This window comes from Vulpes vulpes, chromosome 2 (genome assembly GCF_048418805.1).
Source record: "Vulpes vulpes isolate BD-2025 chromosome 2, VulVul3, whole genome shotgun sequence".
Taxonomy (NCBI): Eukaryota; Metazoa; Chordata; class Mammalia; order Carnivora; family Canidae; genus Vulpes; species Vulpes vulpes.
Genome location: NC_132781.1, coordinates 146,516,979 through 146,544,826, shown reverse-complemented (window position 1 = coordinate 146,544,826; position 27,848 = coordinate 146,516,979). Strand labels below are relative to the sequence as shown.

The following is a 27,848-nucleotide window of genomic DNA, read 5'->3' as shown; positions in this document are numbered from 1 at the left end:
GCCCATGTGACCCCATCCCCAGGTCCAAGCAAGGGCATATGACTTGGACCTGGCTAGTTACCACATTCCAACAGCCCAGCATGTGATTGATTCAGGGATGAGCACATGACCCAGGTCGGCCCAGGGAAATCTAGCCATGGAACTTTTGCTGGAATCATTTGGGGAAAGAAGACCCAAGAGTGCCGAGCTGGTAGGACATGAGCCTAGAGCTGTTGGCAGCCTTGATTCCACTATGGGGAGAGGGGAGGCCAAAGAGTGAAACCATAAAAGGAAAGTAGAGCTGAGAATGTAAGAGGCAGAGTTCAGAAGGTAGACAGCTTTTAGATACTGGCACCCAACCTAGAACTTTTTCTGGACCTTTCCATTCCATTAACCAGTGGAGTCCCTTTTCCAGAAGCCAGTATGAAGGACTTTCTCCTCCCTGCAGCTGCATGAGCACTAGCTAGCAAGAAAGCAGAACAGAGAATGTGACTTTTTCTTATTTTTATTTTTTATTTTTTTACAAAATCAATACAGCATTTGCAATTCTTTTAACACAGATCCAGAAACTGTAATAGGCTTTCACATTATTATGAAATTACTCAACATATCAATTAAAAAGAGACACATGCTGATCTGACCACATGGTCTCAAATGGTATGGGGGTTCCCAGATTTGGGGAGCCATCAAGTGGCCTATTCTAGGTTTTGCTCCCCCAATCTTCTTCTCTATCCCATTTACAGCGCCTCTGAGCACATTTCAGCCCTGCTTTCAGGAGAAGTAGCCATCTCTATTCAAGAAAGTCAAAGACTGCAGACTTCCCAGCTGCACTTGGCTCTGCCATCAGCTCCTACAGTCACCAGTTCTCTTTAGTTCAGTGAAGAATTGGCTGTTGCCAGCAGGGCAGCAAATGCAGACTCAGGCTTCTGTTGCAGGACCTCAGGCCTGTCAAACTCTACAACCTGGGAGATGGAGAAAAGAAGGCAGGGGACATCACCGAGCTCAGCCTTGAGGGATCCAAAGGTCTGCTGAGATGCTGGTCTGAGCACCCGTCCTCCCATGGGCCCCAGGGACACAGCTCTCACCTTCCCATTGTTCATGACCAGGACGCGGTCACAGCTGAGCACAGTGGGGATGCGGTGTGCAATGACCAGCACTGTGCAGCCCTGGAAGGCTTCACGGATTGTGTGCTGGATCAGGCTATCGGTTTCCATATCAATGGAAGCTGTGGCTTCATCAATAAGAATGATCTGATGGAATCAAAACAGGGCTGAAGTCAGCTTGCTTGAATTGAACCCTGAGACCAGGATCTAGTCTTGGGTCTACCACTAATCCACTGAGTCCCTTAGCTGGAAGGTGAGAGATTTGAATTCTGTTCAAAACCTACTTTGAGCTCTAGTTGCCCATTATGTTAAAGTGCATGTTAGGTCTCAACCAAGAGCTTTTGTGTGTATGTGACCAGAGAATTAAGTTCTTGAAGATGAAAATGTCTCAGTAGAAACTTGTTTTATAAACTGCTTTCTCGGGATCCCTGGGTGGCGCAGTGGTTTAGCGCCTGCCTTTGGCCCAGGGCGCGATCCTGGAGACCCGGGATCAAATCCCACATTGGGCTCCCGGTGCATGGAGCCTGCTTCTCCCTCTGCCTGTGTCTCTGCCTCTCTCTCTCTCTCTCTGTGTGACTATCATAAATAAATAAAAATTAAAAAAATAAATAAATAAACTGCTTTCTCATTTGCCTGAATTAACATAGACCAACATTCCCCAAAGTGACGCACACACACATGCCTGGATGGTACATGAGATGGTGTGGCTAGTATATGGATAAACTTTCTCTTTAACAATATGCATTAGAAAAATATAAGTAGCACAGAAATATGATTTCACAAATGTTACTGTTTAGAACTAGGCTGCTTATCAGGGAAATACAAATCAAAACCACAATGAGATACCACCTCACACCAGTGAGAATGGGGAAAATTAACAAGGCAGGAAACCACAAATGTTGGAGAGGATGCAGAGAAAAGGGAACCCTCTTACACTGTTGGTGGGAATGTGAACTGGTGCAGCCACTCTGGAAAACTGTGTGGAGGTTCCTCAAAGAGTTAAAAATAGACCTGCCCTACAACCCAGCAATTGCACTGTTGGGGATTTACCCCAAAGATTCAGATGCAATGAAACGTCGGGACACCTGCACCCCGATGTTTCTATCAGCAATGGCCACAATAGCCAAACTGTGGAAGGACCTCGGTGTCCATCGAAAGATGAATGGATAAAGAAGATGTGGTTTATGTATACAATGGAATATTCCTCAGCCATTAGAAACGACAAATACCCACCATTTGCTTCAACGTGGATGGAACTGGAGGGTATTATGCTGAGTGAAATAAGTCAATCGGAGAAGGACAAACAGTGTATGTTCTCATTCATTTGGGGAATATAAATAATAGTGAAAGGGAATATAAAGGAAGGGAAAAGAAATGTTGGGAAATATCAGGAAGGGAGACAGAACATAAAGACTCCTAACTCGGGGAAACGAACTAGGGGTGGTGGAAGGGGAGGAGGGCGGGTGTTGGAGGGGAATGGGTGACGGGCACTGAGGTGGACATTTGACGGGATGAGCACTGGGTGTTTTTCTGTTTGTTGGTAAATTGAACACCAATAAAAATTAATTAAAAAAAAAGAACTAGGCTGCTTTTAAAAAGAAGGCAACACAAGTAAGTCAAAGGAGAGGCAGTGTGCAGATATGACAAAAATCATAAAATGATGACTCAAATTTGGGAAACAATGTAGAGAAAGTAACTTTGGCATCAGTGGTCCAGTAACTGTAAAATAAGGAACTGAGTGGTTAAGAAATTGCTACATGAATATTGCAAATCCTGTCTTTCATCTCTGCTAGAAAGAGGGAGAGAGTCCTCCTTCCTGTGAAACCTTCTCCCCAGCTTCCAACCCACTGGGCTCTACCTGCTTTTTCCCAGAGTTCTAATAATACTAACAGTGTTTTTGCGTTTATCATTCATTAACCATGGTGTGCGCTGTGAGTGCATGTGAGCACTCATGTACACACATGTATACATGTGTGAGTGTGGATGAGTATGTATGTGTGGCCTTACTTGAGAAAGTTTGCTCCTGACTAACCCAGGTAGTCCAATGCCTAAAGTTATTGGCACAATATTCGGAAAACTTCAAGAAATACAATCTGATGAAACTTTTTAAAAATAGGTAATTTTGGAAAAAAAGTCTCTTCCACAAATGGTGTTGGGAAAAGTAGACAGCAACAAATGCAAAAGAATAAAACTGAACCACTTTCTTACACCATACACAAAAATTAATTCAAAATGGTTGAAAGACCTAAATGTGAGACAGGAAACCATCGAAATCCAGAGGAGAACACAGGCAGTAACCTCTTGGACATTAGCCATAGCAACTTCTTAACAGATATATCACCTGAGGCTAGAGAAACAAAAGCAAAAATGAACTATTGGGACTTCCTTAAGATAAAAAGCTCTGCATAGCAAAGGAAACAATCAACAAAACTAAAAGGCAACCTTAGGGATGGGAGAAGATATTTGCAAATAAGACACCTGATAAAGAGTTAGAATCTAAAATATATAAAGAACATATAAAACTCAACACCCAAAACCCAAATAATCCAGTTTAAAAATGGGCAGAGGACATGAACAGACATTTTTTCCAAGGAAGATATACAGACAGCTAACAGACATATGCAAAGATACTCAACATTACTCATCATCAGGGAAATGCAAATCACCATGAGATATCACCTCATACCTATCAGAATGGCTACAATCAAAAACATAAAAAACAATAGTTGATGGTGAGGATGTGGAGAAAGGGGAACCCTATTACATTGTTGGTGGGAACGCAAGCTGGTGCAATTACTCTGGAAAACAGTACGATGTTCCTCAGAAAGTTAAAAATAGAACTACCCTCTGATCTAGCAATTGTATTACGAGGTGTTTACCCAAAGGAAAAAAATATATTGATTCAAAGAGATATATGCACCTCAATGTTTACAGCAGCATTATCAATAATAGCCAAATTAATAGAAAGATCCCAAATGTCCATCAACAGATGAATGGATAAATAAGATATGTTATATATATACAATGGAACACTAGCCATAAAAAAGAATGAAATATTGCCATTTGCAATGCCGTGGATGGAACTAGAGTGTATTATGCTAAGCAAAATAAATGTCAGAGAAAGACAAAAACCATGTGATTTCACTCAGATGTGGAATTTAAGAAACAAAACCGATGAACCTGGGGAGAGGGAAAGAGAGGCAAACAAGGAAACAAACTCTTCAGAGAAAAAACTAAGGGGTTGCTGGAGGGGAGGTGAGCAGGGGGATGGGTTCAATGAGTGACTGATATTGAGGCACTTGTAATGAGCACTGGGTATTGTATGTAAGTGATGAATCACTAAATTCTACACCTGACAGTAACAGAAAAAAAAAAAAAGTAATTTTGTCCTGAAACAGTTGTCATCTGATTTCCAACTTTAATAAAGAACACGAGAATGTCCTATATCCAACTTTTTAAAAGAATATACAATGGGCAACTGTTAAATCAATAAGCTTCTAAGCTTTCGACTTTCTGTAAGGGAAGTGCATCATGATTTGGTTCTAGTGGTGAATCATTTGAGCTTAGCTGCAGAATATCAGGGTTTGAGAGAGCCCAGGCTGAGTCCCCATTTACATGCCTCCCCCACACCACAGATAGGTGCAGAATGGCAATCAGTGACATGAGGCAGCCCTATGGGTATTTGTGGAAGGACAGATAGCACAGCACCTACTATCCTATGAAGTTGGAGGGAGAAACAGCCAGCATGGCTTCTCAAACCAGGTGTTATCCATGACCTCCCATGCCATTCCATGGTCTCACCTTGGAGTTGCGAAGGAGTGCTCTTGCAATGCAGAGCAGCTGCTTCTCCCCCACAGAGAAGAAGTTTCTGCCACTTTCCACAACTTCTGCTTGCAGTCTTTGGGGTAACTTTGAGATCTGTAATATCAGGGAAAAGGAGATGTAGGCTATGAAAGCACGCAGACATGTAGGCCACTGTGGTGTGAGACCTAATCTCACCCCTACCCCACCACCCAGGACCTCCCCTGTAGCACTTTGTAACACTCCTTGCCTCTCTAGACTCCAGCCACTGGTCTTTCTCTTCCTTACCTGTGCCCCTCTCACTCTGGTCTCAGGGTCTTTGCACATGCTAGTTCCCGAACCTAGAATGTTCTCTCAAAGATCTGTGTCCTACTGCCCCCTCAATATTTGGTCTCTCAAATGCCCCATCTTTAAAGAGGCCATGCTTGACCACTTCATGTAAAGAAGCTGCTCCCCAACTGAAGTATCTGCTGGTCTCATTACTACCGTTAGAGCACTTACCACTATCTGGAAGTATCTTATGTGTCTTTTTGCTGTCTGTATCTCCCATTGAACGTAAGAACCAGAAGGGCAAACACCTCACCTACCTTGCTTTTGCAGTGTCCCCTGAGCCTCACTGTTGGTGTCTGAGTGCCATCAGACTTTATTTAGGAATCCAAAATCATCTCATCTCCATGAGATTATTTAAACCATGCCCCAAAATTGCAGCATCTGAAATATCATGTGAGATAAGCCCCAACGGACCAGCAGGCACTGCTGTTAAAGAGGCAGGCTAAGACCAAGAATCAGGTCTTAGAGCTACTTACTGTCATGCTCAGGAATGTCTTCTCCAAGACATCCCAGATCTGTTCATCTGTGTAACGATCAAAGGGATCCAGGTTGAATCTGCCATAGAAGAGGAAGAGAAATGCTCCATAAACCACATGCAACTATGGGATAATCTGTCCCATTCACAGAAGATGATTAAGAATGTTAGAACTGTTTTACTGGGTGTAGAGAAACCCATGGAATTACCATGGGTCATTTTCTATGCTTTCCCAGTACCCATTCCTTCTGTAGGCAAGTTTTATTTGGAGACCACCTCCTCTCCAACCCTCAAGCCCATATGGTCCAGGGGGTCCTCTACCACCAATTCCAGAGGTAGAACAAGTGACTCAGGCATAAGTAGAAGGCTGCAACCATCTTGCTTCAGGAGTGGGACACGTAGAGTTCCCCAGGGGCTGTTACTGAAGGCTGGCAATGAAGCCAAGGAAGAGTTAGGGAGACACAAAGTCCCTGAATCATTCTAAGCCAAAGAGGGCATTTTAGCTTAAGCCACTTGGGATGTTTGGGGGTGAGGGTGGGACAGTGTATGTGTATTAGCATATACATATTTATTAAATGCTTATAAATATATAATTCAGTGGCATTAAATACATTCACAATGTTGTATAAACATCCACCAAAACTCATCATCCCTATCAAAATCTCTGCCCATTAGTCTTCTCCCATCCCTCAGCCTCTGGTAACTTCTATTTTACTTTCTTTCTCTAAAAATTTGTCTATTCCAGGCACCTCATTTAAGTGGAAATAGACAAAATTTGTCTTTCTGTGTCTGATATATTTCACTGAGCATAATGTTTTCAAGGTCTATCCACGTTGTAGCATATATCAAATATTCATTCTTTTTTATGGTCCATTAATATTACATTGCATGTATGTGTGTGTATTCATTTATCTGTTGATGAACAAAGACTTGGGTTGTTTGCACCTTTTGGCTACTATGAATAATGCTACAAACACTGATATACAAATATCTATTCAAGTCCCACTTTCAACTCTTTTGGGTATATACCTAGAAGAAGAATTACCGGATCATATGCTAATTCTACATTTAGCTTTTTGAGGAACTGCCAAACTGTTTTTCACAGAGGCTGTACCATTTTATATTCCTACCAGTAGTGCATGAAGATTCCAATTTCTCAACATCCTCACCAATACTTATTATGTTCCTTTTTCTTTTTTCTTTCTTCTTCTTTTTTTTTTTTTTCCATTATAGCCATCCTAGTAGGTGTGAAGTGGTATCTCACTATAGTGGGGTTGGTTTTTCTATCTCTTGCAGTGAAAAAGTCCTAATTGATTATCCAAGCAACATCAGATTGGGATCTACCTGGACTTCATACCCATTAAAGTTTGCACTGGCATTTGGCATAGGCGACATTAACACTCCTCTGTTATGCAAACACTGATTAAAACCTACTCTTAATCTCTGCTTTACTTAGGCATCCACAAACATTTTGTGTGGAGGGTTAGATTGTATTAAAGAAGCAGAAGAAAAAAAAATAAAGAAGCAGAAGGTAGAATGTCTTCTCTACATGACATTTGATAACCTCCAAAGCATTTTCATAGATTGCCACCCTCTCCCCCAAGAGATGCGTAGGCCCCAATCCACACTGCTTCCTGCTGCAAGGAGGGGGACAGCACTGGTTAAGAGATTGGATGACCTGGGATTATATCTCATCTTTACCATTTACTTGTGTGTCTCCTGAAACAAATCACACTTTTCCTAAGTTCGGTGTCTCCCCCTATAGAGGAGGGATAATAATAGTGCCTATTTCATAGGGTTGTGGTGACAGTTAAATGAGACAGAACATTAAAGCATAGGGCTGGCACATATAAATGCTCGTAAATGTTAATTCATATTTCTACTACTCCTATATCAAGGACTAGCTAAACCAAGCTCTAGCTAAACACAGAGATCTATCACTAAATGTTATCTCATTCCCCTAACATACTCATTTTAAAGTTCTCTGTTTGTTCATATATCATACACTCTCCCTGGAAGACTTTTCTCCTCTATTTCTCCCAGGCAACCTCCTACGTGCCCTTCAAGACCCTGCTCAAATGTCCCTTCCTCTGTGGAGCCTTTCTAGATTCACCTACGTAGAGGTATTTGTTCTACTTCTGGGCTCCTTTAGTGCTTTGCATCTCTGATCTACCAAATACCTCCTTGTATTATAATCTGTTGGTTCTTACATCTCTACACTCACCCCCCCTCCATCCCCCATGACTGCACTCTGAACTCCTGGGGCAGCAGGGGCAGTGATCATTCATCAGTAACCCTAGTCCCTAGTATAATGTCTGGGCCTGGCAAAGGCTCAGAAAAGGTGAGTTCAATGTATGAAAGGAGAGAAGGAGGGAGGGAGGGAGGGAGGGAAGGAAGGAAGGAAAGAAGGAAGGAAGGCAGGCAGGCAGCAGGCAAGAAGGGAGGAAGGGGAGGAAGAAGAGAAGGGATATAGGAAAGAAGGGAAGGGAGGGAGAAGAGAAGGGAAGGAAAAGAGTGAGGGAAGAGGAAAGAAGCAGGGAGGGGGAGGGAGGAAGAAATGATGAGTAAATTCATAAATGATTAAACAGAGCTCTAAGGGTCAGTTTATCCTCTTGCCTCTAAGAATGTCCTTAAATATCCTTGCAACATGAGCTTCATTTTTAGTGCATTAGGCTTCCTCAATTTCCACGCTTTGGTGTTCCCATATGCTCATGTGCACTGTGAAGTAGGAGCATGAATCTGGATAAAGTTGATTATTTCTCACTTCTCCCCTGCCTGTGAAGAAGGGCTCCCTCCCAGACTAAAATGCCCCCATCAGCTTGGTTACCCAGTGGGTAAAGAGAAGAGAATAAACCACAGCTTGACATAAAAGAATATGGTATCCACAGTGCAAATACTTAATGGTGAACTGAAGTCTGACCAATCCCATCAAGTTTCTAAAAAATAAAAAGTATACCTCGCTTTCATTTAGCGCATGATGGTCTACAAAGTGCTCTTGTGTGTATCAGAGCTTCATTCAATCTTCAAGGACACTCCAGTGAGTCCCAGTGAGTGGCCCAGTGTGATAAGGAGAGATCAGAGGCCCCCAAACTGGGGCACTGGCCACCAGTTAACCAGAGGCAGCCCAGCCCTGGCATCTTGGTCCTGCCACCCCTCCTGGGAGCCTCTGGGCCAGCACTCGCCTGATGGTTCCTGAAAGCAGGACAGGATCTTGAGGGACAATGGAGAACTTGGACCGCAGATCCTCCAGGTTGATACTACAAATGTCCACGCCATCGATGAGAATCCTGCCTGCTGTAGGCTCCACCAGGCGGAAGAGAGCCACCCCCAAGGAGGACTTCCCTGTCAGGCAAAAAACAAGTGGGGCTTCAGTTTCCTGATCTGTTCTAGAGGCAGCAGGGGCCACACCTGGAGTTCACACCTGACATGCTTCCCTCTCCAGTCCATCCCTTGTCATTCTGAGCCCTGCAAGAGCAGAAGAGGCCTGGAGTCTCTGCTCCAAGTGGTACCCCAAACTACAAACAGCTTTCTTACAGCCTAGATCAGAGGGCACAAATAGAGTGCCTGGATTAAATCCAGCCATTTATATATTCTGTCCCACACACACAGTGTTAACTGTTATTTTTTAAGTTCTGTGCCAGCATTTTAAAAATTCAAAGATCCTATATATAAAAATCCAAATTGCATGCTTTTCTTGAAACCTAGAACTGGCAACACTGGTCCTCATCCTCCCACACAACACGCAGCTGGAGCTGAGCACAGCTGCTTCCTTGAGAGAACAGTGCTCTCCAATCCAACACACTGCCCACCCACCCCACGTATCATATCCCTGACCCATTTCACCTGTGCATGTTGCTTGCCAGGCCCCAAAGGCATTTGAGTTTTCAACCTCTGCTCTGAAAAGGTGAATGGAGGGGGTAGCTGTGTGTCTTATTTACCTTTATGTTCCCCTTGCCTGGCAGATAGTAGGTGCTCAATAAATACCTACTGAATAAATACAAGTCAACTGGACCAGTATCTACTGAGATCTTCTCTATGTCTCCAGCCCTCTCAGGCCAACTGCAGGCGAGAAGCAGAAAGGGAAGAACACACTAAAGAACACAGATGGAAGCACTTCCCCTAATAGGGCTGCAAGACTTGAGGAGGTGGAGACCCAGGAAGGCTCTAGTCTTCCCAGAGGGCTCCCTGGAGGAAGCAACTCTGAGGCACACAGGGTGGGGCAAGAATCAAGTCTGAGCAGTGTCTCTGAACAATGCAAAAATGGGAGGGAGTGATCCTTGGACCAGACTTCCCAAAAGTAATAGGAGAGGAAGGAAGGGAAAGTGGTCAGAAAGGAGAGGGCAAAGAAAGAGGTCAATATGAGGTCTAGGAAGGGCAGGGAGGAAGGAGAAGCAAGACCCAGATTTCACTTCTGGCCCTGCTCTTACCCTCGCAGAGCCCTCCACTGCCCTGTGCTCGAGGCATACCTCCCCTGCACCCTACTCAGCCTTTCGGTCTCAGTTCAAAAGTTGGCTTCAGAGCCCAGGCCACCATAGCTCAAAGACCCACCAACCCCATTACTCTGTTAACAGCACCCTTTTATTTCCTCCATGCCATTCACCACAACCTATAATGACCTTGTGGGTTTCCTGATTTGATCACTTAACACCTGTCTCCTCTGGTGGGATCCCATGATAGCAAGGACTTGGGGTTTTGTTCACCAACGTCTGGCACAGAGTGGGAGCCCAGTAAAAATCCCTGGGGTCACTGAGTAAACACATGCCCTGAAATAGGCCCAACACCCACAGGGCAGAGTTGAGGACAGGGGACATCCAGGATGTTCCACTCACCAGAACCCGTCCTTCCCACAATGCCCACCACTTCTTGACCATGAATCGTCAGGTTGATGCCATTGAGGATAATGGGTGTGTTGTCCCTGTATTTCATGTGATAATCCTGGAATGTGATTTCTCCATGCTGTGGCCACCCAGGGGGACAGCTCGTGCCTTCTATGCATAAAGGAGACTCAGGAACACACATCTCATTTTTGAAGAGAGAAAAGGAAATCAATAGTTATCATTAATCTCTGCCCATCTCCTGCTGACCCCTGGCCTCCAACCTTTGGGTGTGTAACCCACTCCAGCCTGTCCCACACTGTGGTCAAGCAACTGTCTGTGCAATCAGAGGAACCCCCAAGGGGGACACCCCACTCCCACTCACCTGATACGCATATAATTTCATCCCCAAAGAGTGAGAAACTATATAGCTAGCCCCTGTGTTATTAACACAGAGACCTTTTTCCAATTTATTATATGGGGCTCTAAAGAAATAGAATCCAGAACAGTGATGATAAAGGCAGCAGAGCTAGCTGATCCATGCACGGTATGTTTATGGGTCAGAGGCCTTGTGCAGATTCCCCCTCCCTCTGTCCTCATCTACAAGGGAGGGAACTTTAGATGCATTTCACACACAAGAAAACAGAGGCTCAAATGGATTTTTTTTTTTTTTTTAGGCTCAAATGGATTAAAGCACTTGCTCAAGATCACAGAGCTGATGAACACTCAGGCCAGGGCTGCCGGACTCCAAGCCCACTACCAAACCAGGCATAGCTGGGTACGTCCCGAGGCCCGAGGGATGGAGAAGCTGCATGATCGCCTGACAGCAAGTCACAGCTCTTCACCACAGGTGTCGCTGTGCCACAGCGTCCCTCAGTGTTAAATCAAAGCTCTATGATTCACAAATTCTGTTCCTATTACCTGGGGTAGGAGAACTGGTTCTAAAGGGCTCAGCTGGTCCCCAACTGTGTAATCTTAGGCAAGATGCTCAGCCTAGCCAAGCCTCAGTTTCTTCTTCTGGGAAATGGGGATAATAATTCAACCTTATAAAACTGTTTTGTGATTTCATGAGATAGTCTATATATAACAGTATTGAGCCTTTACTGTGAGTCAGGCACTGTGCTAAGTGCTTCACATATTGTATTACCCAATCTTTGTAATAACCCAATGAAGTATATACTGTGATGTCCCCAGGTTACACAGCTGACTCAAGTTGCAAAGCTTGGACTCGAACCCAGTTGATCTGGCTCTAAAATCTACGTTCTTAACTATTCTGGCACAAATAGATGCAATAATAATACCAATTATTATGGTCATTATTATTATTTTTGCACTTGGGCAAAACTCTCATTTCTAAAAAGGGCATATTATTCTCTCTACACCTAGGAAAACAGTAAGGAATGTGGTAAAAATGGGCCATTGAGTGTGGAAGGGCTCCTAAAAAATAATAGACACAGGTCCAGGGAAGATGGGGAGGAAGGCTAAGAGCACCAGTTGCCTCTTGAAGAGGCCTTGGGGTTCCTGGGGTGCTGGAGCTTGCAGAAGCCACAGAAGCCAAGCCCCAGGCATGGAAGTGAAGCCTTCCAGAGTATCCCATAACAAACCAGACCCACGTCCCACCTTCATGTATTGACATATCCTCTCCACAGCTGTGAAGTATGCCTCTGTCTCTGAACCAATCCGGGCAGTGGCCTGGAAGTTGGACGCAAGCTGGAATGAAGAAGCATCAGGTCAAGAAGCTGATGAGGGTGAGCCAAGGATTTCAATGTTTCTAAAAACTACTAGTTACCATTCTCCCTTGAGTGACTTCTCAGACCAAGACAATTTCCCTACAAGAATGGAGCAGATGCTGTTGGCGCCTCCTGAGCCCACTTCTGACGTTGGCTGCAGTGGAGGTGAGCAGTTCTGGGGAAGACTCCACTGGCATCATACCACCTCAGGTACCTTCTGTGTGTCTTCCGCTCTCTGTTCATAACCTTCGCCCATACCACAGGATCCTGCTTGGGCCATGCACAATTGCAGCCCTGGAACATGGGGGAGCTAGGCAACCCCATAGGCAACCCTCAACTAATGGGGAAAGGAACCAGTAGATAAAGGCTCCTGTCCCTCACCTTTGGGGGACAATCCAGGGGACATCCTATATGCTTCTCAGGAGGTGCCAATGGAGTTGAGTGCTGGTGACCCAGAACAGCAATCTCAGTGACACATGCCCATGATCGAGTTCCTCCTTCTCTGCCTTGTTCTCTTGCTCCCTCAGTCCTATTTCTTAGGAACATCTCCCAAATAATCTGCCTATACCCAAGTCCTTGTTTAGACCCTGCCTTCAGGGAAACCCAGGCTCAGAGGAATATCAGGGACTCTCAGAAATTGGAGGTACCAAAGATGAGGACCCTGAGGACCAAAAGAAGAAATGACACATAGAATCACCTGGACCCTGGAAGTGTAGTGGGGACAGGGACCCCAATCTTTATACTTTCCATCCCCCTGGCCCAAGATGTTGGCAAACAGATCACACACAGGGTGCTGGGCAGAAATTAAGAATACATTTGTTTAACACATTCCTTGAGGGCTATCTGCCAGGTGCCAGGCCAGGATCTGTGCCCAAAAGTGCAACAGACCGAGACCCTGCCCTCAAGGAGCCCCCAGGCAGGTGGGAGACAGATGGGTCAATAGAGAATGCCAGCACAGAAGGATGTGCTCCACAATGGGAGGCAACACAGAGCACCATTAGAGCCCACACAACGGTTACCCAGACAAGGGCCACAGGGAAGAACCAGTGTAGCAGTTGGCACAGGAGTTTCATTTTTAAGGAGAGGTGGGATTTAGCAGGTTAAAAATGGGTGGAGAAGGGCATTCCCTATAGAGGGGACAAGGCCCGAAAGTAAGAGGTAGCAGGATATATTCAGGGTCTTGCGCACCATTTGGCTATTCCTAGAGCAAAGAGTGTGGGAAGGGGAAGGAAAGCCCTTTAGAATTCAGAGAAGGTGGATGCCATCATGAAATGACACTAACTGGGGAAAAAGAAGCCGGGGAGACCGCCTTTCCTCCAGTAAGTGTATCAGACATGGCTGGTTGCCTAGTCAGTAGGCGGTCCCTTCTTTCTTCCTTGCTAGCACGTCCCCCCATTAGACTCACTCGGGTGTCTGGCAGCCTGGTGCTCCAGGGAGGCGTGGCTAGTTCAAAACAATCATGTCAATCCACTCCTCTTGTCAATAGTGGATTTAGGTGTGAGCCATGATACAATTCTGGCCAATGAAGCATGAGGAGGAGTCAGGAGTATTCTGGGAAACTGCTCCTTGTTCTTAAAATGGGGCACAGGAGAAAGTTCTCTTCTTTTTAATCTTTGGTGGTTATTGGGTGAGGATGTGTTGCCTGGGGCTGCAGCAGCCATTTTGTGACTTTGAGCAAACAACTTTGAGGATGAAGCCAGGCTGTGGATGCCAGGGCCAAAAGAAAAAATGGTCATGGATTCATGCTAGGTCACTAAATTAACTAACAGAGAAGAGACTACCCAAGGCTTCTAGATGTATCACATACACATCCCCAGATGGCCAAGACCATTTTGAATTGATTCTATGGTTTGCTGGCTTGTGATTCCCGCCTCCCAAAGCTTGAACATAGTTGCATTGAGAGTGCATGCAGAGGTCAGTGAGGCAGCAGTGTGACCAGAGGATAGATGCAAGCTGGGGTCATGGGACCAGATGTGAGGAGCCTGAAGGCAGGGACCATAGTCTGGATCTGGCATAAGGAGACAAGGAATCTCTGGGGGCTCTAAACAAGGCAGGGGCATGAGGAAAACCATAACTGAAGATCACTCTGGTGAGAATGTAGAAGGTAGATAGCAGGGGGCTCGGGCAGAGGGGAGGAGGCATCAGGGTTGCTACCTTGAGACACAGACATGGAGAAAAAAATAATAAGCCCAGGGTCTTTTTGAAACAGTCAGGCCTCCAACAGAGTTTGTCATGAGTTTTCTGTAGTCGAAGAAGCTAGGGAGACCTTTGAGATGTGTCTCATGCACAGTGTACCCTGGGAGAGATGAGCTCCCACCCCCTTGCCTATGCTAGCACATGACAATCTTGCCCCGATCTTTGCCCCCTGGCCCATGTCACGTGGCAACCTAGAGGGATTTCTGGCCCTAGTGACTCCCAGTCCCCTATCATACCACTTTGGTGCCTTTGCCTAGAGTTTTGGAAGGTTTAGGGGCAATTCTGTACTGGTATATGCATGCATGTGCTTGTGTGTGTACATGCCTGCATGTGTGTGTGTGTGTGCATGCATGTGTGTGTGTGTGTGTGTGTGTGTCAGAGAGAGGGAGGAAGAGAGAGAAGATGAGTGTGACCCACTAGGACAAACCTATCTCTCACCAGCTCTGGGAACCAGGGCAAGCTACTGAATTCTAGAGCTCTGGTCTCCTATCTGTAAACCAGGAACAGTAACAGCTAACATTTATTGAGCATTTATTCTGGGCCAAACGCTATTCTAGGTGTTGAACCTGCATTAACCCTCATCCTTACACATACGCCTCACAAATCCATAATCTTAGAACTTTGATTATCTCTTTTTCACAAAATGAGGAATCCCATGCACAAGGAGGGTAAGAGACTTCCCCAGAGTCACACAGTTAATAATGGGCAGAGCCTGGCTTGAACCCACATTCTAAACCACACGATCTTAACCACTTCACTGTAGCTTATGGAATGTGGTAAGAATTCAATGCAAGAAAGCGCAGCAAGTGCCTAGCAGAGTGCTGGCTCAGCATCAGTGTCTGGGAAATTCCATATTACTGCCCTAGTCAGCTGACTGCAAGTGCGAGCACTGCACAGCCATCTGCATGGCCTGTGTGTCCTCAGAAGGCTCTGCACATGCAGGCAGGGCTGTGCGTATACAGGATTGTATGTATATGCAAACGTGTGTCTGCTCTAGGGGCTCACCGAGGAGCAAGACGGAGCCCCTTTGCAGACCCAAAAAAATGCCTCAGCATTGGGGCACTTGAGATCCAAAGTCCGTTAGAAACAAAGCCACCCAACTGCAGAGAAGGCAGCTAATGAGTACCTCCTGGGGGAGGAGTGCCCTGGAATTGTGCAGCCAGGGTTCCCTGAGGCGCTGCAGAACCATAGCCTCTGGCCTCATAGCACTCCATGGCTAGCCCTTGCACAGGAATGACCCTGTAGACATGAACCTCAGCCAGCTGGACCCTCCCACACCCCAGTGAGCTGGGCCAGGAGGAACTCTTGCCAGGAAGTTTGCAGACTGATAAATCACAATCTACTAGATGACCTGTTTTTAACATTTGATTCCAAGATCTAGCCTAACCAGGACTTGATTCTGAGTCCCCGAGGCTATGTTCCGGAGCATGGTCATCCTGTCAGCAGCACAGGGGCCCAGGCCAAGTTAGCCTCCAAGGCTGGGGCCAAGCGCTCTGCTTCAAATCATGTACAATTTAAAGCCTGAGAAGACCTGTTCCAAGGGAAGGGCTAGATACCTCCTTAGATATCTCAGGGAAGTCTGACAGCTGAATCCAGGCATGAAGAGTAAGATGAAAAGATACCAGCCAGGAAACCAGGAGGTCAGTGTCCTTACCCTGGCTCTGTGCTCTACCCATTCAGATAACTCCTTCCCTCTCTGGGTTTCAATTACCCATCTGCACAATAAGAGGGTTGGACTTAGCTGCCTGTGGGCTCTATGCAATCCTGACTTTTTAAGAATCCAGGAATCCATTTAATAGCTTTCAGTACAGACTGCCCAGTTCAGAGTGACAGGAAAACAGAGGAGAGCAGCAGATTCAGAAGACCACGCACATAATTCATAAGATCACAAATGGTCCAAGACCCAAGGAATTATCAAAGTCCCATGAACCACCCCGGGTCTGCCCAGGCCCGCAAGCCAAGCCCCCTCACCTCCCTCACCTGGAGAATGAGGCTGATAGCCATGGCTTTATAAGAATAAGGGGCAGAGGAAATGCCAAAAGCCACGAACAAAGTCACAGCGAAGGCCAGCAGGTTGGTCGTGATCTCCAGTCTCAGTGATATCCATCGCAAGGACGACAGGAACATCAACAAGTAGTTATTATGCACATCAGTCAGCCTCTTAAACCTCAGAAAGAAAGGAAAACCACATGTGCTTGTCTGGCCCAGAGTTCTGTGGGAGTGGACTCAGGTTGCTTCCCTAGAATCCAGCTCCCCACTCCAACCAAAGGAACCTGGCTTTTCTTCAGGGGTTTCCTCCCTGCCTCTCCTCCCTTCCTCAGCCATGGAGTTGACCTGACCTCAGATGGAGGAGTAGGCTCCGACTGACTTAAGGCCTATCAGGACAGGCTCTTTCATGATGATTTCTTGATGATTGGTCCATCATCAATTAGGGCAAGTTCCCTAATGGGGCCAATGAGAATGAATAAATGCCAGGATTCATGAGTGGGTGAAGGGAAGCAACCCCTTCCCAGTATCTATCCATGTCAGAGTGAGGGCTCTGTCTGTCTTGTTCACTGCCATCTTCCCAGTGGGTGCTGAGCACCTGGTAGCTGAGTGACTGCATCACTTCAGGATGCCCCCAGTCTCAGCATCTGCACAATCCTTGAGTGCTCAACACTGCTGCGAAAGCTAGTGCCATGGCTCGTCCAATATTCCAGTTAACCAAACACCCATTGTCTCCTCAAGTGTTATCAGGCTTTGAGCCTCAGCTCAGATGCCACGTCACCCCCTGTCCCACCCCCAGCTGCAGGCCGCCTCTTTTCCCTCTGAACTCTTATGGCCTTTTATCTGCTTTTCTCCTATGCTGTTGATCATATTCAACCCTGTATTATCACAAAACTGTGTCTCTGTCTCCTGTCTTCCACCAGACTGAGCATCTTACGGTTTGGTGCAGACCATGTATGATTGATGTTTACAAATGAGTAAGTTCACATGACACAATGAAACCTCAGCAGCAATCATAGGATGTTTCTGTTGGCTTCAACAAACATTTAGAAGGCAAATCTACAGGTATGAATAGTGAAGGAAATTCTGTTATTTAGAAAGCTATCATTCCTTGTATTTTATTAAAATTAGATACCTATTTGGAAGTGAAAGAAAAAGAACCATGCAAGAAGCGCTGACCCAGCCATACTTCTTACTAATAATTATATTAAGACGTATACACAATGCCACGGGTCTTTAAGGTTTACAGACATTTCCCATAGAACTTACCCTTGCTATTCCTATTAGCATCATCTCACAGATGAGGTCCTGGAGGATCAGGAATAAAACAATGGGAGGAAGACACTATTCCCGGATGGACCGTTGCTTACCTTCCTGCCTCCCACCATCCCCACAGCCCCCACCTCCTCAGACGCCAGCAGCAGGACTCACTCGCTGATGAAGTCTTCAGCTTTTCCATACACATGGATGGAGCTCAGGCCCTGAAGAGTGGTGAGAATGTGGGAGAACAGAGGGGAGCGGCTGTAGTTCTCCAGCCTCTTGAACACGTTGATGGGTGCCTTAAACATCCTGCATCAAGAACGAGAGGGAGTTGGAGCAGTTGGGTGGCTCATTTGGTTAAATGTCTGCCTCCAGCTCAGGCCATGATCATGGGGTCCTGGGATTGAGTCCTGTATCGGGGTCCCTGCTCAGCAAGGAGTCCACTTGAGATTCTCTCATCCTCTGACCCTCCTCCCACTTGTGCTCTCCTCTCTCTCTCTCTCAACTAAATAAGTAAAATCTTTTTAAAAAATGAAGAAGAAGAAGAAGAAGAAGAAGAAGAAGAAGAAGAAGAAGAAGAAAAGGAGAAGAAAAGGAGAAGGAGAAGGAGAGGAAGAGGAAGAGGGGGAGGAAGAAGAAGAAGAAGAAGAAGAAGAAGAAGAAGAAGAAGAAGAAGAAGAAGAAGGAGGAGGAGGAGGAGGAGGAGGAGGAGGAGGAGGAGGAGGAGGAGAAGAAGAAGAAGAAGAAGAAGAAGAAGAAGAAGAAGAAGAAAAGGAGAAGAAAAGGAGAAGGAGAAGGAGAGGAAGAGGAAGAGGGGGAGGAAGAAGAAGAAGAAGAAGAAGAAGAAGAAGAAGAAGAAGAAGAAGAAGAAGAAGAAGAAGAAGAAGAAAATGAGAAGGAGAAGGAGAGGAAGAGGAAGAGGAGGAAGAAGAAGAAGAAGAAGAAGAAGAAGAAGAAGAAGAAGAAGAAGAAGAAGGAGGAGGAGGAGGAGGAGGAGGAGAAGGAGGAGGAGGAGAAGAAGAAGAAGAAGAAGAAGAAGAAGAAGAAGAAGAAGAAGAAGAAGAAGAAGAAAATGAGAAGGAGAAGGAGAGGAAGAGGAAGAGGAAGAGGAGGAAGAAGAAGAAGAAGAAGAAGAAGAAGAAGAAGAAGAAGAAGAAGAAGAAGAAGAAGAAGAAGAAGGAGGAGGAGGAGGAGGAGGAGGAGGAGGAGGAGGAGGAGGAGGAGGAGAAGAAGAAGAAGAAGAAGAAGAAGAAGAAGAAGAAGAAGAAGAAGAAGAAGAAGAAGAAGAAGAAGAATGAGAGGGAGTAACCTGGGCCATCAACCTCAGGGACCACTCAGTTCTACCTAGATTCCAACCTTGTATCCCAAGTCACAGACCCAGCTCACAAGCAGAAAGAACCTACTTACGAAAAAAAAATAAGGCAAAGAGTAAATAATATGACTCCCATCAACAGAATGTATGGAGACAGCACACTGACAGCCAACAGGATAGCGACCACCATCAAAGACAGGAGCAGAAACTCTTCAGCAACAACAGGCAACAACTGGTCCATGGCATCCAAGTCCCCCGCAAAGCAGTTCAGGAGTCGGCCTGTTGGGGTTGTGTCAAAGAAGCTCATGGGGCAGCAAGAAACCTGCAGGGACAAAAGCAACCCAGATCAACAGCTAGCTGCCCTCCTTGCTCTGGGACTTGAGGAAGATGTCAGTTGCCCTTAGGCTCTGAAGATGTGCAGGATGCAGCCTAAGGAGTGTGCAGGGGAGGTGGTGGAGAGCGATGGTGAAAAGCAAGAGCTCCACAGTCAATCTGCCTGAGTTCCTCTACCAACTGCTGTGTGACTTTGGGCATAAGTTACTTAACCCCTCTGAATCTCATTGTCTTCATTTGTAAAATGGGGTTAACAACCCCATTGTGGTTGTGAAGATTGCACACCTCTGCAAATAGGCTAAAACCTCTGAGTTGTACAACTTAAAAGAGTGAGGTTTATGAATATGTGAATCATATCTTAATAAAACTGGAAGGAAGGAAGGAAGGAAGGAAGGAAGGAAGGAAGGAAGGAAGGAAGGAAGGAAGGAAGGAAGGAAGGAAGGAAAGAAGGAAAGAAGGGAGGAAGGGAAGGAGGGAGGGAGGGAAGGAAGGAAGGAAGGAAGGGGTAATACACTGAAAGTCTCAGAACAGTTTCTGTCTCCTAATTAGCATTCCATTAAAACCAGCTCTGATTATTTTCTACAGATGGGACCATTTTCCAGGATTGCCCAAGATTAGTAGCAGCAGCTCCACTGCGATTTCATATTACTTGGTGTCTTGGGTAGAATTTAAGCATGACCACCCCTTCTTGAAGGTGGTGTCCTAACCTGGTCTCCTAAGCAGTGGACAGAAGACCCTTTGGCAATCAAAGAACATTTCACACTAGAAGGGCTCTAACGAAAGCATCTAGTTCGATGTACTCATTTTACAGAAGAGGAAACTGAAGGCCAGAGAAGGGAAGGCTGCTCAGTAATCTGCCCAAGGTACCAAAGTAGTTAATGGCAAAACTGAGCCCTCCCAGAGGGCTCCCTGACCTCCCCCTGCCCCAGCACAGCCACGCTCTTTACAGAGGCATTTCTTAAAGGTTTGTGGCACTGAGCTGCTGACCAATGGACCACTTTCATTTCCCTATGTATTTCTCTAGCTGTAATACAAGAAAAAGACATAAATAGAAGTTAATTGTATCTATCAAAGCCAAAAACAAAGGAAGGAATGAAAGGGGGGAACGAAAGTGCATTTTGATTATCAATAAATAGTAATTATTAGAGTCACCAAGTGCCCCTTACAGCAGTTCTCATTGCAAATGCCCGGGCACTGCTGACCAAGTGCAGTTCATGTTCATGTTCCCGCTGTCAGGTGGGAGGGGAGGCAGTGAGGTTGGGAGAGGCACGTGATGGATGAGCTTCCTCACTCTTTCTGCCTCTAAATTACCTTTCATCTTCTCTCCAGAATCTTTTTGTGAAATGCATAAGCAAAAGGGACAAGAACGGTCACAGTCACTTGAAGAAGTCACAATCATCCCCTCCAGGACTTTGAGCACTCACGGGGGCAGGTGGTGGGTGGAGATGGTGGTGCAGGGAGAGAGGTGCACAGGAGCAGGATGCAGTTCAGCTGTGGTGTGAGTCAGCCGTGTTTGTTTGTTTGTTTGTTTGTTTTAAGTTTTTAATTTAAATTCCGGGTAGTTAATATACAGTGCAATATTAGTTTTAGGTGTATACTATTTTTCTTTTCTTTTTTTTTTAAGATTTTTTATTTTATTTATTCATGAGAGACACACACACACACAGAGCGCGTGAGAGAGAGCCAGAGAGAGAGAGAGAGGCAGCAGAGACGAACCAGGCTCCATGCAAGGAGCCCGACCTGGGACTTGATCCCGGGTCTCCAGGATCACACCCTGGGCTGCAGGCGAGTCAGCCGTCTTTGTGAGAGCCTACCATCACTCAGGACTTTAGGGACAGATGGTGGGGACATGGAGACAGGGTTTCTGTGCCCCATAAGTGTCAAAATAATCTGTTTTTGCAGTTTGTTGTTTGTAGTTGAGCCCATTATCTCAGAGGTTTGTCCTTCACTGTGAATATTTATCAGTACAAAGGCAAATTTGAAAGCAATGAAGCTATAAAAGGACTACAAAAAGAAACATATTGTAAATACGAAGCATATTTTCTAATGGGAACAAAAACTTGAAAAAAATAATAAAATAGGAATTATCACTTTGAGGCATATTTCCAGAATCTTGGAGTGCAGAGTTAGAATCTTAGAAGTCATAGTAAAGGTAGTAAACAGTGGCTGGCCTCAGGGAGAATATTCCTCTCTTGCTGTCTGGTTCCAGAAGCCAGCTGCTTTATGTGAGGTGTGAGGTGTGGGGAAATGCCTCCACCTCATGTTCCCCACATTGAAATACTTAATGTCAATACAGTTTGCATTCAGTCTACAAGGAATGATGGATGTCCTCCTCACCTCCCAAGAACACTCATGAAAATCCCTGCTCTACCCCTCTGAGTACCTGTCCTCCTAGATTCCATTCAGTTCCCCAGAAATGCTCTCTCTTCACTTCCTAATTTAAGTTGGCTAAAGTGCTTCAACTCTTCCTTCAGCTCATAGCAGAGGGGTCCCTTCCTCCAAGAAGGCTTCTTGGACTCCCACCCTTCCCCCCACCACCCATATGCTGGGGTTAGGTGCCTGTTAGGTTCTTAGGAACCCATGGGTTCCCACCCAGTGGGTAATTTTCCACACTATGTTACAACAGCCTGTTTCCTCATCAATCTCCCTCAATATACTATAAGGCCATGATGGTCTGAACCATACCTGCATTGTTCATTCCCCACTGCCCAATGCCCACCCGGTACCTGCACATAGTAACATCCGGTGAGGGGAAGACCCATGACATTTCCAGGAGACAGTGTGATATCGCAGACCATTTGGTATTTTAACCATAACATATTCTCACCATAACACACAAGGATCTCAGTCCTCTCATATGTAAAATAAGGATCATAGGACCACTTCAAAAAGAACCCAGAACAACTATAAGCAACTCTGTATGTGACAGTGCTCAGCCAATAGAGACAAGCATTGGCGTGACCATTGACCCTCCAGCAAGACACTGAGCTTTTAGAATCATCCTGCTAGCAGTGGGGGAGCTTCTATGCCCCCAGCTCCTTCTGTGGCCTGCTCCCACCCACCTAGTAGCCCAGTGTACACTTGCAACTATATGACATTCTGGAAAGGGCAAAACTATGGAGACAGTAAGAAAGATCAGCAGTTGTCAGGATTTGAGGGGAAGGGAGGGATGAATAGGTAGAACAAAGAGGACTTTTAGGGCAGTGAAACTTTCTATATGAGCCTTTATGGCAGATATATGTGTGGATATATGGCAGATATATGTCAATATATGTGTGTCCAAATCCATAGAATGTATAATGCAAACAGTGAACCTTAATGTGAACCATGGACTTTAGATACTACTACTACTACTAATAATAATAATAAATGTATTGATATTGGCTCATCAGTTGTAATAAACATCCCACACTAATGCAACATGTTAATAACTGGAGAAACTGGGGGATTGGTGAGGGACACATGAGAACTCTGTACTTTCAACTCAATTTTTTTTAAAAACTGCTCAAAAAAATAAAGTCTAGTAATTAAAAAAAACAAAGAAAATGAAAAAGAAAACTGGGCAAGCCTGTGGCCTCAGCCATGCCCAGGCCGTACCTTGTTGAGGAGCTCATTGTGCAATGCTGAGGATGCTTTCCTTGTGATCTTGGTGAAAAACCCCGAGAAGCAGACACCAAAGCAGATTAGTAGCAGGACACTGAGTCCATACACCAGTTGATAACACAGCAGCTGAGGGTTGTCCAGTATGTCACCTGGGTTTGCAGTAGTTCCATTGTTCTCTTGGCTGCTATTGGTCTTCAAGAAAAAACAGTGTGGTTTGTTAAGAAATAGTTGGTTTTGTTCCCCATTTCTGGCACAGAGCTCCTAAAATCCCTGTAATTGCCTAAGTGATGGGGGTACTGGGAGCATCTTTTGTTCTAATATTTGGCCTTTGATTGTGGTTCCTGACATAAGAACTTCTAAGACCCTTGGAGTCTCTGGAGCAATTAGAGTGTCTTTTTGTAGCTACTGAGATGGCTAGTGGGGAGAGGGGACTAGATAGCTGCAGGATGGAGAACTGGTCATCAGAAAGACCAAACCATGAGTAGAAGTTTGGAACTTTCAACTCCACCCCCCCCCCACTGTCTGCATGGGGAGTGGAGCTGGAGATTGAATTAATAATTGATCATGCCTGTGTGATGAAGCTACCATAAAATCCCTAAAGTGTGGGGTTCAGAGATCTTCCAGGTTGATGAACACATCCACATGCGAGGAGGGTTGTGCACCCCAACTCCACAGAGACAGAAGCTCCTGCACTCAGAGCCCTTCCTGATCTTACTCTATGTACTGCTTCATCCGGCCATTCATCTGTATCCTTTACTATACCCCTTCCAAAAAGCTGGTCCCTGAGTTCTGTGAACCATTCCAGCAAATGATCAAATCCTAAAAGGGGGTCATTGGAACCCCCAACAGATAGCTGGTCTGCCAGAAGTACAGGAGGTCCAGACTTATGATTAGTATCTGAAGCACAGATAGTCTTGTGGGACTGCATTCACTCCACATCATGTCGGAATTGTAGGACACACAGATTGTGTCCAGAGAGTTAAAGAAAACTGCACATTGCATTGTGTGGGAATAGAGGAAAACTGAGTTTTCTTTCTTTGGGGAGTCAGATTGAATTTTTTTAAAAAACTGAATTCAGAGTGAAATTCAATGGGGAGAGAAAATCCTTCTTCCTGGAACCACATTTAGACTCAGTAGCTGGTGCAGGGTGAAACTATATGTGCAAACCTCCCTGCTTGGTGCTTTTGCTTTTCCCTCCCTCTCTCTTCTCACTGCCTTGCCCTGGATTAGGCCCTCATTGTCTGTCTGTCCTGGTCCACTATACAACAGGCAAACTAGTCTGTCTCCCTGACTGCAGCTCTACTCCCCACTGCACCACCCACTCTACCCTGATTGTTCTAAACTCAGCTCCCTGAATGACTTCTTTTCGTCCTTCTTTCAATGCATCTTTGTAGCAAGGAAGCCTGATTTCTAATGAGCCTATTTTCTTCTGCCAGGGTAGAAAATGACTTGATAAATTCACTCTTTGGTGTTAGAAATTTGTGCTAAAAAAAAGAAAAAAGAAAAAGAAACTTGTGCTAGATTATCACCCGGCATCATTCCTGGTGCTTCTACATTCCTCACTATGATGCAAGGGAGAGCTTGGGAACTTGATTTCCCAGACTCCTGCCGGCATGGTCTCAGGTGTTAGATTTTCACAAAGAGAGGCAGTCTCAGGAAATCTCAAAGCTGAAATAGAAGAAGCCATCATATGCTGGTGGCAACTGTGGACATGGAGGTGGCACATGGAGTTTGGCCAGGGACTTGCAGGCATCCTTCTGATAATCAGCCACTTTAGAGCTACCCACTGCTGGGGTCACTGGAGCTCTTCCAATGACTGAGTAGCCTCTAATTCCTATATTGAATCTTTGGAAGCTATAAATTCTTCAAGTGGCTTCTGTTTTCTGGACCAAACCCTGCCTGACACATAACTCAAAGGTTAACCAAGCAGACCTCTGGGCAAACATGGCTTGGAATCAGAACACCAAGTTCAAGTCCCACCAGGGAACTTCACATCCCAGGGCAGGTTATTTTCTTCTCTAAGCACAGTTTCTTCTGTAAAATAGAGTTAGTGCCTACCTCAGAATGTGGTTGCAAAGATTAATGAATTAACCAGGCACATGACAGCTGAAAACTGCAGGTTTCTCAACACAGGATGACTCCTTCCAAATCCCTGCACTAAAAAACTTAACCAAACTGTAGTATGGCTTCTCGCAGCTCAAAGCATGTCCATAGGAGGACCCCAGCCCCTGCCCCCCATCAAAATGCCTGCCTGAGGAAGTTCAACCACCACCAGGAAAAGTTACCACTTGTTCTAGCCAACACCTGATGGCATGCTCCCTTTCTCAGAGCACCTACTAAAAAGTGCACATAGCTGTGAATATGTAGCTCTTACAACTCAAAGCATCTCTTCCAAGGACCTAGAAACCATGACTTTGACATGTAACCATCAGGAGGGATAGGGCCTCTGCCTCTGTGGAAGATTAGGGTCCTAACTTTGATAACTGTCAGCTAGTGGACCCCTGACCTCATCACATTCACACCCACCAACCCTTGGTAAGTTTCATTTCTCTGAATCTACTGAGCCCTCACGTTCATTCTCTTTTTAAAATGCCCAAATCAACTGTGCATTCGAAAGGCCCAAATCAGAATGGCTCTCAGCAATTTCCCTGACACGGTAGTAACTGAGTAAAATGTTTCTTCCTTGTTTATACTAACACCAGCTATGCTTATATTTGATGTGGCCTCTTTGCCCCCAACAAGAAATGCAGATGCACATTTTAAATAAAGCAAAGTGAAAAGGCAAAATCACCAAGGTGGAATGTAATGCATTCTTGAGGACTGGTTTGGGGACAGAAACCTCTTGGTTTTCTCCTGACGAGACAGCACTTATGACCACTCATTCTGTGAACACAGGGGACCAGAGCTGGGAGGGAGCCCTACCATGTTCCAGCTCTCAGAAGTCTTCTCTAGAGCTCTTCCACTTGTTAATTTGGCAATGGCAAGCTCTGGACCTGTTATGGGGTTCCACAATCTATACTCTGATCTTTATGGGGCCCAAGAAATAAGAAGCTGCCCCACTCCATACCAGCCCACAGAAACACACCCCACTCCCACTGTAACACTTACCCCTGAGCCCTGTTCCAACCAGTAGCTCAGCCACCAGAAGTTGAAGGTCGTGAGGAAGATGATCCCCAACATGAGAAAGAAAACAATGGCAAACATCATGTAACCTGAGGAGGGAGAGGAAGGGTGACACACAGGTGCCACAAGAAGGTAAACAGCAATGGCTAATATGTAACCATCAAGAAGGATAGGACCTCTGTCTCCCAGTCATTGCAAGCCCTTGCATCTCCCTGACCTACACCTACCTTGGATGCCTTGAAGGACTGGAAAGGGCTGGTTTCCAAGGTTAGAAAACTCAAGAGTCAAATCCTGGGACTCTACTACTTACAGGCTATGTTAGCCTGGGCAAAGTACCAAATGTCAGTTCCACTTCTTTACCTATGAAATGGTAATGGTAGTCATTCTAGCTACATGGGGTCACCCTGAAGATGATAGGCAATAATGTATACCAAATACCCAACCCAGTGCCTGGCACAAAAGCAGTATTCTAGAGTAGTTCCCCTTATGTGGGTCCTGATAATTCAATCTTCAAGATAACAATAGCTACCTTTTTAAAAGACTTTATTTATTTATTGGGGGAGAGAGAACATGAGAGGGGGAAAGGACAGAGGGACAAGCAGACTCTGTGCTGATTCAGAGCCCAATGCAGGGCTTGATCCCAGGACCCTGAGATCATGACCTGTGATTAAGTCGGACACTTGACTGAGCACCTGGGTGCCCTACAATAACTACCTTTTATGTGGTAGGACTATTATGTACTATGTGCCAGGCATAGTACTAAACATCGATATTTATTTTTTTAGTTAGTTATTCCTAACCTTGTTTATTGGGTCTCCAAGAGAGGAAGAAACATGCCCAAGGTCATAGAGGTGTTATGTAGTAGAGCTCGGATTCAAAAAAGTCAAGGATGGGAAAACCCAAAGCGCATTCCCTCTTTCAGCATCTGTCCCTTGCTCTAGCACTCTACCCACCTATCCAGTCTGTGATCCACACCCATATATTTTTTTAAGATTTTATCTTTTAAGTAATCTCTATATCCAATGTAGAACTCAAACTTACAACCCTGAGATCCAGAGTTGCATGCCCTACCAACTGAGTCAGCCAGGCAGCCCACCCATATTTCTTCTCTTGAATTCAACCCGTCTTAAGCTCCACTCAAGGGCCATCTCTTCTTTGATGACATGTGAGACTGTGCCTGGCCACGGAGATCTCTCCTGCTACATGGTAAATGCAAATGTCATAATTCTCCAGCTAGATTCCATGGTTGGCTCTTAGATGCCTTTATACCCCCTTCCCCTCCAGAGTCTGCTTAGCACAGTGCCTGGTCCATAATAGGTACTTTGTAAATACAGATCAATTGGTTGCTGGATTCATTCACGCATTCACAAGCATTTTCTGTTCCCCATTCTGGCTAGACACTATATTATGCCCTGCAGGAGTGTCCATGGTAGAAGGGGTAGGGATGGTGATCTATGCACAGCCTACCCCTTCCTCCCCTAGACAGGTAGAAAGAAGATACACCTCACACAGGGTTGGGTTCCGAAGTCAATCAAGAGTAAAACGTTGACAAGGAGTTCGAGTTACTTTCAAAAATCTCTTAAATTTCTTTAAAAGTACAGTATCATATACTCAGTCTTGTGTTTATAACATTGTACAGTTATATTTATATGAATTCGGTAACGTATGCCCTTTAGTAAACCATTAGCTTTGAAACTTCTAGCTCCCATCGCCTGAGAAATGTATTTTAATGTATACCAGAATAAAAGCTTCACCAATGTCAATATATGAAATGCATACAGATGTTTTCTATTCTGTTCTATT

At 45.3% G+C, this 27,848-nt stretch overlaps 1 protein-coding gene across 5 annotated transcripts in view; it reads right to left on the bottom strand.

Annotated features, from left to right (window-relative positions):
• Positions 1 to 468: 468 nt before the first annotated feature.
• Positions 469 to 27,848, bottom strand: part of ABCC11 (ATP binding cassette subfamily C member 11) — a 71,696-nt gene continuing 44,316 nt past the window's right edge. For all 5 annotated transcript variants that reach the window (XM_072750280.1, XM_026014517.2, XM_072750283.1 and 2 more), the window contains 12 exons: positions 26,031 to 26,134; positions 22,917 to 23,114; positions 19,082 to 19,308; positions 17,846 to 17,983; positions 16,409 to 16,595; positions 12,123 to 12,212; positions 10,518 to 10,707; positions 8,871 to 9,030; positions 5,690 to 5,768; positions 4,884 to 5,000; positions 1,065 to 1,229; positions 469 to 941 (listed from right to left, as the gene is read on the bottom strand). In XM_072750280.1, coding sequence (XP_072606381.1) covers positions 849 to 941; positions 1,065 to 1,229; positions 4,884 to 5,000; positions 5,690 to 5,768; positions 8,871 to 9,030; positions 10,518 to 10,707; positions 12,123 to 12,212; positions 16,409 to 16,595; positions 17,846 to 17,983; positions 19,082 to 19,308; positions 22,917 to 23,114; positions 26,031 to 26,134 — 1,748 coding nt within the window. In that variant the 3' untranslated portion in view covers positions 469 to 848. The remainder of the gene's footprint in view (positions 942 to 1,064; positions 1,230 to 4,883; positions 5,001 to 5,689; positions 5,769 to 8,870; positions 9,031 to 10,517; positions 10,708 to 12,122; positions 12,213 to 16,408; positions 16,596 to 17,845; positions 17,984 to 19,081; positions 19,309 to 22,916; positions 23,115 to 26,030; positions 26,135 to 27,848) is intronic.